This window comes from Lolium perenne, chromosome 4, assembly GCF_019359855.2.
Source record: "Lolium perenne isolate Kyuss_39 chromosome 4, Kyuss_2.0, whole genome shotgun sequence".
NCBI lineage: Eukaryota > Viridiplantae > Streptophyta > Magnoliopsida > Poales > Poaceae > Lolium > Lolium perenne.
This window is the reverse complement of record NC_067247.2, coordinates 377,648,893-377,661,696: the sequence shown is the minus strand read 5'-3', so window position 1 is coordinate 377,661,696 and position 12,804 is coordinate 377,648,893. Positions and strand designations below refer to the sequence as shown.

Here is a 12,804-nt window from a genome sequence, read left to right as displayed (position 1 = left end):
ACACTCATGTCGCTTTTAGAAACAACCTTATTTATATCCTTATGTTTTTTTCTCGATATAATTGTAGCTAAAGCAAGAATTCTCAGAAGTACAAGATGCATCGGATGACAGGACAATAACAGATGGAAGTGATAATGAGAATGTGAATGTTGCATCCGATCCAGAGATGAATGAAAGCTGTGGTAATGATGGTTCCATGTCGGATTCTGAAGTTGCAAAAAGCATAACAAGCGGCCCATCTGATGCACCAGCGCAGGGGTATGAAAACAACAATACTGCTAATGACAATGGGCAATCAGAAGAAGATGAATATGTTCAGATGTCACAAAGCATTCTATTCTCAGACCCTCGCAAAATAACCAAGTTCATTGAAAAGAATGCTCCACAAAACGTTACACAGGAAGTAAGTCGTGCAATCGTTTTTTCTTTATATACTTGCACATTTAAATGCTGACCACTATCATTACATCCTTTTTTGGAAAAACATTTTTAAATTTTCTTCTCCTACAGTACATCTCATTTCTTTCCAATTATCTTTTTTTGTAGGACAAAAGGAGATTTACAGAAGCAGTTGAGTATGCGTGCCATGGTTTTGAAGCTTCCTTGCAGATGCTAGTTAGGAACCTAGCCACGAGCCGAACTGACCCAACGACATCAAGGAACCACAATTCTATGCCAGAGAAATCAATATTACCCAGTCCAAAAAAAAGCAAGAGAACTCCTCCAAGGAAACCAAAGGTACACAAAGACACAGAGTTGCAAGGTCCTAAACATGAGGATGTTGGTACAATTCATTCTCAAGTGGAAATCAAGGATTCAAGTAAAATAACGGCAGATGTAGCTAAAGCAAGACCAAGCAATACTACCAGTAAAGAGAATGTACAAGGAGAATCAAAGTTGGATGGTAACACGCATGCCGCCCAACATCCTTCAGCTGGTGCAGTCATAGCAATTCTAGAGTCAGAGAAGAAAGAGTCTAATCCTGCTCCCGCAAGCTCTGATGCCAAAACCAAAATGCTTGTCAGTGAACACGCGAGTTTTGAAAAAGAAGATGAAACTTCAGTTGATACGAAGAATCTTCAAAAGGATGAGGAGCATGTAGTTGTAGTCAACACAGAAATATCAGCACAAAAGAATGCAGTGTTGCCCATAGAGGACCAGCACACCACGAAACATGCTCTTCCCACTGAAAAAAGTACTGCCCCATTAGATAATCAGCTCAGTGATCATGGAAAACTTGAAGAACAAGCTGAAGGTACAGTAGTGGAGCAGGAATGTGGAAATGTTATTCCACTCGTTGGTGGCAAAGAAAATAAAGTTCTTGAAGATGCAGAGGTTACATTGGCAGATACTGATAATGTCACAACCAACACCCTCAAGTTTACTCACATTGACAGTACAAAAACTGAGCACATAGCGGCTTTGATGAGGGATCTGAAGAGGAAAAGATGTAAAAGTGCAGAGGATGATATTGACCAACTTGAAAACAATGAAGAAGAAGTTGAACCAGAAACTACATGCATTAATTTTGCTGCCATCGATCTCAACGCAAACCTGACCTCATCACAGAAGGAACATGTGGTACAGACACCAAACAAGTTAGCAGATGATAGCACTTGCAGTGAAGAATCAGAATCCAAACTAGAAGAAAATAGGAGGAAGGAGTTCTTGAAGTATGTTGGCACCGAGATACACAAACAGCCTGAATTTCCTTTGTTCGAAGAACCTGAGTTCGTTGATATCGGCACACCTATTCTAAATAGGTTTCAGTTAATGAAGAACATACCTCAAATGGAACCTTCAATGGATGGGCTGGAAACTGTGCATGATGCTATTCTGAGGCCTGAGTGCCAACAAATTCTTGCTCAAATGGAGCCTAAAATTATACCAAAGAAAAGGAAAGATGTAAGGTTTGTTGACAAAAAAGACAAGAGAACCAAAGTTGAGGAAACCAATGTAACATCACCAGGCAGGTACCGAACTAGGTCTGCTGTGCGTCAAGAGCTCAAAAACAGTCCTATGAAGGATGGAATAGGCACAACACCAAGGAAAAATGCAACTGAATCGGGAGGCAGCCCAAGCAGTAGCAGTTCGCGCAGGCAGACTAGGTCACAAGTTGCTGCAGCTATCAAATCAGAGAAGGAAAATTCAGGACCAAGGACACTGACGACAGATGTGCCTCAATCTGCTGCACATGATCCTATGAATAGAAAGCTTGACTTCGAAAGCTCTGAATCGGAAAAAAGGGAAGAAGCAATCAGACGGGCTGCAGATCCTCCACTATTTGATCTCGACACTCCTCCAGATGTCAATGACCTAGGCGAAGGAACTGCAAACGAACAGAAAAATCTTGATGGAACTGAAGCTAGGAAGGAAGAGGTAGCTCAAGATCGCATGAATCCAAAATCGAAACAACCAGCATCTAGCATTACACCAGTGGCTCATGAGTATGAAAAGAGGATTTCCAAGCCAGGACAGTATGCGAAATCGCCTTTTGTCAACTCACAAACTAGTAGAACATTTTATGTCAACAAGTCTGTTGACGAGGTGTATAGCATGGTCTGCCAGCATGGATGGAAACATGCACCAAGGGACCCTTTCAACAAGGAAATAGTTATAGACCTGGATGACATATATGTTAGTCTCGGCGACCTTGCTGAATCTATTAGGCCAAGGAACAAGTTGTACAACACTGTTGCAGAAATTGGAATCAACATCATCAAAAGGGAAAATCAAAACCCCAAAAAGGTCATTATGCCTCTGCGTATAGCTGTAAGTTATGTCCAATTTGTTCTCTTTCTCTTTTTTTGGATAATCAGATAGAACTTGAAATTAGTGGAACACATGTGCGCCTAATTGTTCTTTCTCTTTTTGTCAAGTCAATAGTAATTGGTTTTATTTTTTATCTGTTCAAACAGTCATACCTAATTGAGGGACGTGATAATCTCAAGGAAGTAACCCGATGTTTCGAAAACAGTCCATTAAACAGATTGGATCACAAAGACATTGTAAGTGCTAACCTGATTTTATTATTACTAATCATTTTCCTGATCAAACATTTTTATTACTAGAATTTTTTTTTTATCTTTTCTGATTCCTCATCACAATTCCACATCTATTTTTTGTTACATTACCAGGTTTGTTTCCCTACACTTCAAGCTTTTCCTGGAACACCAAAGGATGCATCAGGCCATTACTGGCTTGTTAACCTGAACATCAAAGCTCAGAGATTCGAGATATATGATTCACTAGGAAACAATTCCGAGCCAGTAAACATGCATGCTTGCCACTTGCTAATTGCTGGCATAAAGACTAACTGGACCAGACAGTACTCCAACTCAAAGATAAAGATCATGGACTGGCCTATAGAGATAATTGATAGCCCGCGCCAAAACAATGGGTAAGCTTCATTTTTGGAACAATGTAACTTCATTTTTTACTGTAGGTTTTTCATTTCTGCTGTTTCTAACAGTCTGACTGAACACACTATCTGTGTTTCATCTCCCAGGTATGACTGTGGTTTCTTCACACTGAAGAATCTTGAAGCATGCCCAAGCAGGACCCCAGCAACGTACTCGCAGAAAGACATTCCAAACATAAGGAAGTTGTACACAGACAAATGGTTACGTTTCACGAAGAAAGCAAATTGGCAGTTATTTGTCTAGCAAATGTGTCAAGTGGTAATTCATATCTCCAACCATGCTCTTTTTTTTTCTTTTTTTAATGTTACATATGTTTCAATACTGACTTTACATAGTTACTTTATTATTACTCTATCGAAAAGAATTCAGCAAATGCAATAAAGTATAAGTTGACAATCATAAGATACATTTTTTCGCATCAGAAAACATACTGTCTCAAAAATCATTTAAATATTCGCAAAAAGGTCTCGTACAAATTTGTTCGACAAGGTAACATGAGCCACATAATTGTTAAATCAAACACAACGTCCTTCACTTCTTATATTTTTTTCCTTCTTTTTTTCAAATCAATGAAAAAGGCCCAACAAACTGTACTTCTCTGGGTTTGCTAGTCGCACCTCGCACGTACGAGCATCGTGACCTGGTTGCTTGCACACACCACAGAGACCTTGTTTTGGTTTCTGTAACTGTAGACCACCTTTCTTTCTTTTTGAACCTGGGCGCCCTTTTGTCGCTGACATTGGTGGGTTCCTAGCTTTCCGATTCTCCACAGTAGCAGCATCTTCTTCCCTAGATGTGTCATAACTTTCAATGCATGGCAGCACAGGATACCATCCCTGTTAATTTTGCAACATTCACAATTGTAGATTCCATTAGCTACATCAGCATCGACACGATAACTCCTCCTACCGTACCCGCGCACGGATCCTTGTATTGGGAAAATCTCATGAATGCTCCCTTGTTCAGTAACACCAATGTCACGAACATTATAGGATGTAATCTTCCGAAGCTCAAGCTGAAAGCGGTGGTAGATGGGCATGGTGTATGTCTGAAGGATCTGCTTCTCCATGGGAAAGTCCCCCCAAAGCCTAACTGTCTTCTCATCACCATCAAACTCATGAGCATCTTCTGTTACATCAATTCTCTCCTGTAGTTTCATGTACTGCTTGAAGAAACGAACAAGGCTATCATGTGGATGAACATACTGCTTAAGAACAGCATTAAACCCTTCACTTCTAGATGTAGTTTGAAGGAATGGGAAAAACCGGTGGCGGAAATATGCTGGCACAAAATACTCACGCAAATCATAGAGGTCAAGAAAATGTGTGTTATCTGCAACCCCATGCGTTTCCACCATATTTGCCCACCGCTGTTCAAACTCTTCCGGTGTCATGCTGTAGTCAAATCACATCATTGAACTCTAAACGCAAGTCTTCTCTCTGAGCAACAAAAGTACCAAGTTTTTCCTGTACTTTTTGCATTATATGCCACCTGCAGAACCTGTGTATGATGCTAATGAACACAATGAGGATAGCAGTTCTGATAGCTGCATCTTGATCTGTAATGATGTTCAATGGATGTAGTCCATCCATTGCCTCTAAAAACCGCTCAAACAACCACACAAAGTTCACAGAAGATTCATTCCTCACAAAACCACAACCAAGCTGGATGGATTGACCATATCTATTTATTCCAATGAAAGGAGCACATGGCATGTCTGTACCGGTTTGTCATGAATGTTGTATCAAAAGAAATACAATCATTGTACAGGGGTAGACATCTCTTGCTTTGCTATCCACCGTAACAGGTTCTCCACTTTATTTTCTGCATCTAGCTTGAACCTGTAGAAAAATCTGGGATCATCTTTCTTGATTTCTTCAAAGTACTCTAGCAGCTCTGGGATATCTTTAATCCTGTCATAGTTCCCTAATTTTGCAGTGTAGTTACTAACTGTTTTGCTGTTGTATGGGACATTCTGCTTGCTCCCATATAGCTCCCCCATGATTTCCATGATTCTTCCTGAAGTAAGGTTGACTTCATGCAACAAGTCAATGAACTTTTTCTCTTCTGCAGGGATCTTGTTGTGTGATCTCAAGTACTTCTTAAGCGCAAACTTGTCAATCACCTCATGTGTATGCACCTCGACAAACTGAGTAACTTTCCATCTAGCACCATCACGTTTTACTCGAAGCTTTGCTTTGCAGTCGGTCAGCACAGTTAGCTTACGGTTCCTCTGCTTAACTGGGACTGCTTCTTCTTCTCTAGGCTTCCCAGATTTGTTGCAGACATACACAAATTTATCTAGCTCACCATCTTTAGCACATCTCCTAGATGATTCTATCTTCACTGAAAAACCAATGTGGTGAGCATATCTGTTGTAGTGCTGCAAAGCTAGTTCAGGTGTGTCAAACATCATGCCAACAAATGGAACCTTTGGAACATATCCTTCAGGCGTTGACTCAACCTCAGCTTCACCATCGCTTTCCTCACTGGAAAGTGTAACACCAGTCTGTGCACGCGAATCAGCTTGCTGGTCATTGTTTGAAGGACCTGCTTCATCTCCTTGGGGATCGACATGATGGCCTCCGACTTCAGGCGGCTGCCCAGCATGTTGATCAGTTGATGTACTAGCTTCAGGAGTTGCATTGAGATCAATGCCACCAAACCAGTATTCAAATCCGCGAGCCCTTGGCATTCTTCTTCAAAAACAAATATCTGCATGGAATCAATGACATGAATCATTAAGATTTTTTGGTTGCACAACATTTTTTAAAGTAAATTTACATCTGTTTTTTACCATCTTCAGTTAAATAACATTCTCCTTTTTTTATTTTTTCCCTGTTTTACAGGTGCAAGTTGTAAATATGTTCCGCAGAAAACAAAGGCAATAGCAGGAAAGATCATGTGACTGACATGGCAACCAGTATGGGCAAATTTTCATGCAGTACTACTTTTAGTAATGGCAAACCAGTATGAACTGATAACCAGTATGAGCATGTAACATACCAGCTAAAGTCTAGTTTTCTTTGTAGCTCTGCCCTAACTTTGTGTTCTACCTAGTTGTTCTACCAGTTACATGCTTTTTTCTTTTGTGTTCTACATGGTTGTCCTACCTTTTCTGTTCTACCAGTTACATGCTATCTACTTTTTTGTGTTCCATCTGTTTGTGTTATATCCTGTGTTCTACATGCTATCTTTGTGTTCTATGCTCTTTTTTCTTTTTAGACTTGTTACTTGTTGTTTGTCCTACAGTTACATTAGTGGCACATGTAACATAGCAGTAATTTATTTTCAGACACAAGTAGTTACATGTAACATACATTCAGTGGCAGTTGTAGCTGGTCTAAAGACTTGATGCTGCCATATTTTTTCACTAGATGTAGCAAGGGGAAGGTGCATGTAACTGAATCTGGGCAAGATGGTACCTCCAGGCAACTGAATTTGCAGAGGGTTAGACGATGTAGAAGGGATGGGGTTGGAGGTGATTTCCCTGGACCTTCTAGTCGTCAGATGTAGCAGATCCCTCCTCTCAATGTAGCAGATCCCTCTTCTCAGATGTAGCAGATCTGAAACAAGCAAGTATGTAGATCTATTCGTCAGGTAGGCCGACCTCGATGTATTCAGCAGAAAACCTCGATGTATCAGGTTTAACTGGTGGCTGGAACTGGACGAGAGGAGAGAAGAATCTGGATGTGACTGTTCTTGCCTGGTTTCGTCCTTGTTATTGGCGTGCTGGAGAAGAAGATGGGGATCCAGCGCACATGTAGCAGGTAAGAAGAAGATGGGATCCGATGTAGATGTAGCTTTTAAGCTGTGGTCCCCAAAAAAAAGTGGCTTTCACGTGGGATATGATCGTATGCTACGGGGTCCCCACGGTTGGCCGAAAAAGGAAAGTGCGTGGTCCCCACGGTGGGCCAGAAAAGGAAAGTTTTCACCTGGTCGGACTGACCTTGTTTTAGCAGGAATCGAGGTCGACCTCGATGTAGCAAAGCCCTTCCAAGTAAACCAGGGTTTGTTTAAACATGAAAGTATTGTGTAGAAAGCAGTTAAATTTTGAAAACTGCAAACGGAGGCCGAGCTACATGTAGCCCTTTATTTGCAAAAAAATGTAAATCATAGTTTTATGTTTCAAACAAATCTATAAAAAAAAATCCTGGATGTAGACAATGATGGAATCTACAAACGTGTAAAATCTCAATGTGAAATTCTTGTATTGTAGATTACACAAAAATAACAAAATCTGACAGGTTTTATAGTTTTGAAATATGCACCATTCACTATTCTCAGATTCACCCATTTGTCATTTTTGTGTAGCCTAAAAAGTATTAAGAATTTCCCACTAAGATTTTGCATGTTAGTAGATTCCATCATCTAGGTTTTTTTTTCAGAATTTTTTAAAACTTAAAAATATAATTTCTATTTTTTTAAAATAAAGAGCTACATGTAGCTCGGCCTCCATTTGTCTACTCTCGTTAAATTTCCGTTTCTAAATGGGGCCTAAGTTTTGTGGGCAGCTATCGTCTCAAAGTCAAACGCTCAAAGAGACCAGACAGAATAGCGTCCATAAACTTGGCGATCGCTTTCAGATTCGGGAGATGATAAACCTTGCTGTTGCTGACATTCGAAGGCGACCCACACCAACACATGCAGATTTAATAAGCAACGATGTTTATTACTAGTATAGCACACCGCACACACAATCTTGTATAGATTTTGTCTTCGCAATTTGTACACCGTGTGGAACCTTATACTCACACGGTCACACCTGATGGCACGTACATAAACATCACACAAGTTAGAAATTCTGAACCAAATACGAGATGAGCTGGTGCACATTTTATACCAGCAGCTCAGCTTATTCACTGTCGTGAAGCGCAGACAGGGGTCATGGCTACGGACTACACGGTGAAGTCGATCGATCATGGTGGCAACAAACCTTCAGGCTGCAGCAGCAGCGTCACAACTGGCGCCTCGGGCGAACCCTGACCTCGAGCGGCACGGCCATCTCGCACGACAGGCGGAGCACCTCCGACAGGTCGACGCCGGTGGAGGCGCCCGCCGGCATCCACTCGAACTCTTGCAGCAGGGTGGCCATCCAGGAGGTAACGGTGGTCATGGCCAGGGACTTGCCCGGGCAGCTCCGCCGGCCGGACCCGAACGGCACGAGCCGCCCGTCGGCGCCGAGCACGGACACGTCCGGGGCCTCGCCGCCGGCGAGGAACCGCTCGGGACGGAACTCGAGCGGCGCGTCCCAGATTTCGGGGTCGTGGCTCATGGCCCACTGGTTCACCATGGCGGTGGTGCCGGCGGGGACGAGGTGGCCGTCGACATACGTGTCCGAGATGGCCCTGTGGCGCCACGACAGCAGCGGGCCCGGCGGGTGCACGCGGAGAGCCTCCTTGATCAGAGCTTGCAGGTAGGGTAGGGATGGCACGGCGGACTCGGTGACGTGGCTGTGACGGCCAACGAGGTCATCGAGCTCGCGGTGCACTTTGGCCTGGACGTCGCGGTGGAGGACGATGCGCGCCATGGTCCACTCCATCAGCACGGCCATGGCGTCTGTTCCTCTGAAAACCATCTCCTGACAAAATAACCACCAAATTTGTTTATTTATTTCGCTCGTGTAGTGTGAGTGTGATACTATGCCGTAACTACTAGCCATCCACTTATCTGATTCTTTGTGCATAAAGAGAACAAAAGGAAAGAGACAAAGTTCGCGGATTTTAATTTTGCACGAATGCTAGTAGCTTTTTGAAAAGGTTTTTCGTATTTTACTTAGATTACGATCACAACAAAAGTAGTAGGCATGATCTGCATACACTCAAAATGGAACCAATGACATCAGGCTAATTTATTTACGTTTGATTTGGTGAATCCGTTGTGATGCTCTACAAGTTATAGATATGGTATTGGAACGTACCCAGAGCACGGCGGCGATGTCGGCGTCGGCGAGCCCCTCGCTCTCCTGCAGGGAAAGCAATATGTCGACGAAGTCACGCGCCTCTACCCCAGCGATCGCCTTGGCACGGTGCTCCTGGATGATGCCGTGCACGAAGCGGTTCACCCGAGGCATGAGCTCGGCGCACCGCGCTCCGATGCCCTGCGGGTCGACGGCGGCGAGCCCCGGGAAGTAGTCGCACCAGTTCTCCTTGCCCAGGAGCTCGTACCCTTCGTGCACCATCTCCAGCAGCTCCTCCACCTCCCCCTTCTTCTCCCCGGCGGACGACGCCGGCGACGACACGTCGTACTCCTTGCCGAAGACGAACCGCATGATGTAGTAGAGCGACGCGCGGCGGAGGACGTCGCGCACCTGCACGACGCCTCCCTCGCTGGCGCCACCGCGTAGGGCCGCGACCACGTCATCCCCGACGCGCGCGCGGTAGGGTGCGAAGGCGTCGACCTGCCTCGGGCCGAATAGGTGGCCGGCGGCGACGCGACGGAGCGCGCGCCAGTAGGGGCCGTGCTCGGCGAAGCCGATGGAGCGGTGGAACATGAGGCCGTAGGCGGCGTGGTTGAGCGGGCGAGCGGCGAAGGCCGGGTTGTCGAGGATCTCCTTGGCCACGTCCGGGTGGGACGCGACGATGGCGCGGACAGGGCCGAGCGACAGCGCCATGAGCCTCTTGGCCCCGGGCCGGCGCGCCGTCTCGGCGGCCAGAGAGCGGTGAGCTAGCCCGGACATGAGACCGAGGCTGCCGACGACGGGGAGCCCTTTCGGCCCCGGGATCGCGCCGCGTGCCCCGACGCTCTTCCCCCTTCCCCTCCAGTACTTTCCCCATGCAGGGCCGCCCGGGTGAGCCCAGTAGAGCAGGGCAGCGGCTGCCCACGCGAGGCACGCGAAGACGGCGACGTAGGCGAAGCTAGTGGCTATGGCAGCTAGTGTGGTGGTGCTGCCGTCGTGTTGGCCACCGGAGATGGCTGGGATCAAGGTCAGGGGCAGCACCCACCAGCTCTCGACTGAGGTCTCCATTCTTGGACTTCGTGTCTGTGCTCTGAGCGAAGCTTGCTGCGCCGAAGGCGGTATTTATAGGGTTTTTTCCTGACCGAAAGATTTCGCGCGGTCCTTGCAATTTGCAAACATGATTCAATCATTGGCACATCAAAGATTTGAAAAATTGACCAGTGGACCGGCCTCTGTCTTTTCCGCCGGACCGTTGTACTTGTTCAGTAACTCGGTTTAGACTTTAGACCCACTGCCAGGGCTGCAAGTTACTCCCTCTGTCCCAACTCCTTATAAAAGCTCCTCATAAAAGCGGTTCCTAACCGATCATCTATAATTAACATTTTAAATTTTTATTTCTAAATAAAGTTATTCAAATCTAAACACATAGAAACCGATCAATAAAGTTAAAATGGAATGTTACAAAAGAATAAAATTTAAGTTTACAAAGCAATTTCTTTTTTTTTGAAATGAAGGCAAAAGCTTTGCCTTTTTCTATTAATTAAGAAGAAAGTGCCCAGTTAATTTGCTGAAAACCGGGCGAAAACCATATAACTAGACACCACAGACTCATGTCCGCTCTCGACACAAGGACAAACCCACTCAAATACACATCGATGAAACGGCGGATGGGCACACTCCCCGAGACCAGCCGACCTCCCACCCAAGCTAGTGATAAAATACTCCGTGTCCAAAATGGATGAAACCAAATTAGTTAACTCCAAACACATGGCAGAGTCCAAAATGAAGTGAATATCATGAATGGTTCAAATGAAGGAGAAGCACGACTAGGATGTGTCGTGGAGTAGCCAATGATCCTCGGCAAGATCATCTTGCAATTGAGTATGAATCTCTCGATTCTCGATGTTTCGATGCCCTGCGGGGAATGTATCTTGTTTGCATCATGTTTTGGCCCCACATGATCTGCATTGGAGATGTACCGAAGTTGTCTTCTGCCATGACGTGCTCTTCTTCAATGATCATGTTATGCAAGATGATGCAACATGCCATTAGTTGCAATAGCACCTTTGGTTTCAAATACTTAGCATGGCTATGAAAAATGGAAAATCACTTTTGAAGCACACTGAAAGCTCTCTCCACGCCCTTCCTTTTCGACTCTTGCATCATGATGAAGTGACATCTCTTGTGCCTTGAGGATTTGTGATTGTCTTCACAAACATGGCCCATGGAGGATACATGCCATCTGAAAGATAGTAACCTACCGTGCACTGACACTAGCACCCATTAATAACACAGTTGCAAGGAGGATCATCTCCAGCAACAAGCTCGTCGGGTGGTGGTGGGGGCAGGGGGCTCAGAGGACGAAGGTTCAACTCCAACCTAGTTGGTCGGTTGGGATTTCGCCAGTTTCCTTCGATTCCAGCGTCGCCTAGCTCTGTTGCGTCCGAACTATGCCATCTCCGTCCGCTCCATTTCGCAACAAATCGAGCTCGTCGTGGCTCCGCATTGCACCAAATCAGAGAAATCGATGCAGCGATATGGCACCAGAGCTATAGGTCGATTCCGGTGATGGCGGGTGAATCTAAGTGGGACGAGATGGCCGTAGAGGCTGCGAGGTGTCAGTGGAGGTTATTGGTGGTCAGCGGAGGCGTTGCCAGTGGTGTAGCAGTGTGGTTTGAGGAAAACACCGAGGCGGGTTGGAGAGCCAAACTTCTACACCGCGCGTGAGTATATTTAGAGGACCGAGCGGCCGAGAAGTAAAGGCTTTACTCCTCTAAGCTGTATAAGGGTTTGGCTAGGTCCGGTTTAGAGGAGTAATTTTTTTGTAAACACCAATATAGATGTAAAAGAGAGATGCCTAGTTATGCATCTTTGTTGTATAAACTAGATGATACCCCGCGCGTTGCGGCGGGATATGTATAGAATAAAAATAATATATATATTAGCTTTATGAAAGATAAACCGCTACAGATTTGTGAAGAATAAACCTGCAGCGCTGTGGAGAACAATTATGAGATCACCCTTGTAAATTTTGCTTCGGGAGCAAGCTGAGTAACACATCAACCTTCTTGCTGGAGCGCGAGGAAAGAGTACTGTGAAGCGACTATGGTAGACTTAAATTTTACCAAACATGTGTCATGCACACCCAAAATCACTTGATTTCAAAGGCATAGTTCCACAGCATGCCAACTAACGGCTCCATGAGCTCTTCCATTCACATCGACAGAGGCACGGGAGGAGCATTTGCTTAATCCGCTTCTATCAAGGAGCTGGGCCAGAGGTATGTGCAGCCAGGCCTGGTCGTGCTCCTGTTTGAGAGATAGAGTAAACCAAACTGACCCAATTGAGAACACTTAAATATATCAAATAGGTTAGTATTAAGAAAAATGTCTCGGGGCCGTTAAGTATGTTTCATTGCTGCATCAAGGGCGCCCCTATTGTTTTTTGTACGGTACAGAATGAGAAAATAGTAAGTAGTAAATA

The 12,804-nt window shown here is 44.9% G+C and overlaps 2 protein-coding genes across 2 annotated transcripts; both read right to left on the bottom strand.

Annotated features, from left to right (window-relative positions):
- Positions 1-4,029: 4,029 nt before the first annotated feature.
- Positions 4,030-6,117, bottom strand: LOC127348066 (protein FAR1-RELATED SEQUENCE 5-like). The gene is made up of 3 exons (XM_071818338.1): positions 5,222-6,117; positions 4,923-5,105; positions 4,030-4,816 (listed from the first exon to the last, which is right to left on the bottom strand). Exons 1-3 carry the CDS (start codon positions 6,115-6,117, stop codon positions 4,030-4,032), a joined length of 1,866 nt encoding a protein of 621 aa, XP_071674439.1.
- Positions 6,118-8,073: 1,956 nt separating this feature from the next.
- LOC127297162 (cytochrome P450 78A9) lies at positions 8,074-10,407 on the bottom strand. The gene is made up of 2 exons (XM_051327457.2): positions 9,343-10,407; positions 8,074-9,003 (listed from the first exon to the last, which is right to left on the bottom strand). Exons 1-2 carry the CDS (start codon positions 10,387-10,389, stop codon positions 8,380-8,382), a joined length of 1,671 nt encoding a protein of 556 aa, XP_051183417.1. The 5' UTR covers positions 10,390-10,407; the 3' UTR covers positions 8,074-8,379.
- Positions 10,408-12,804: the final 2,397 nt, after the last annotated feature.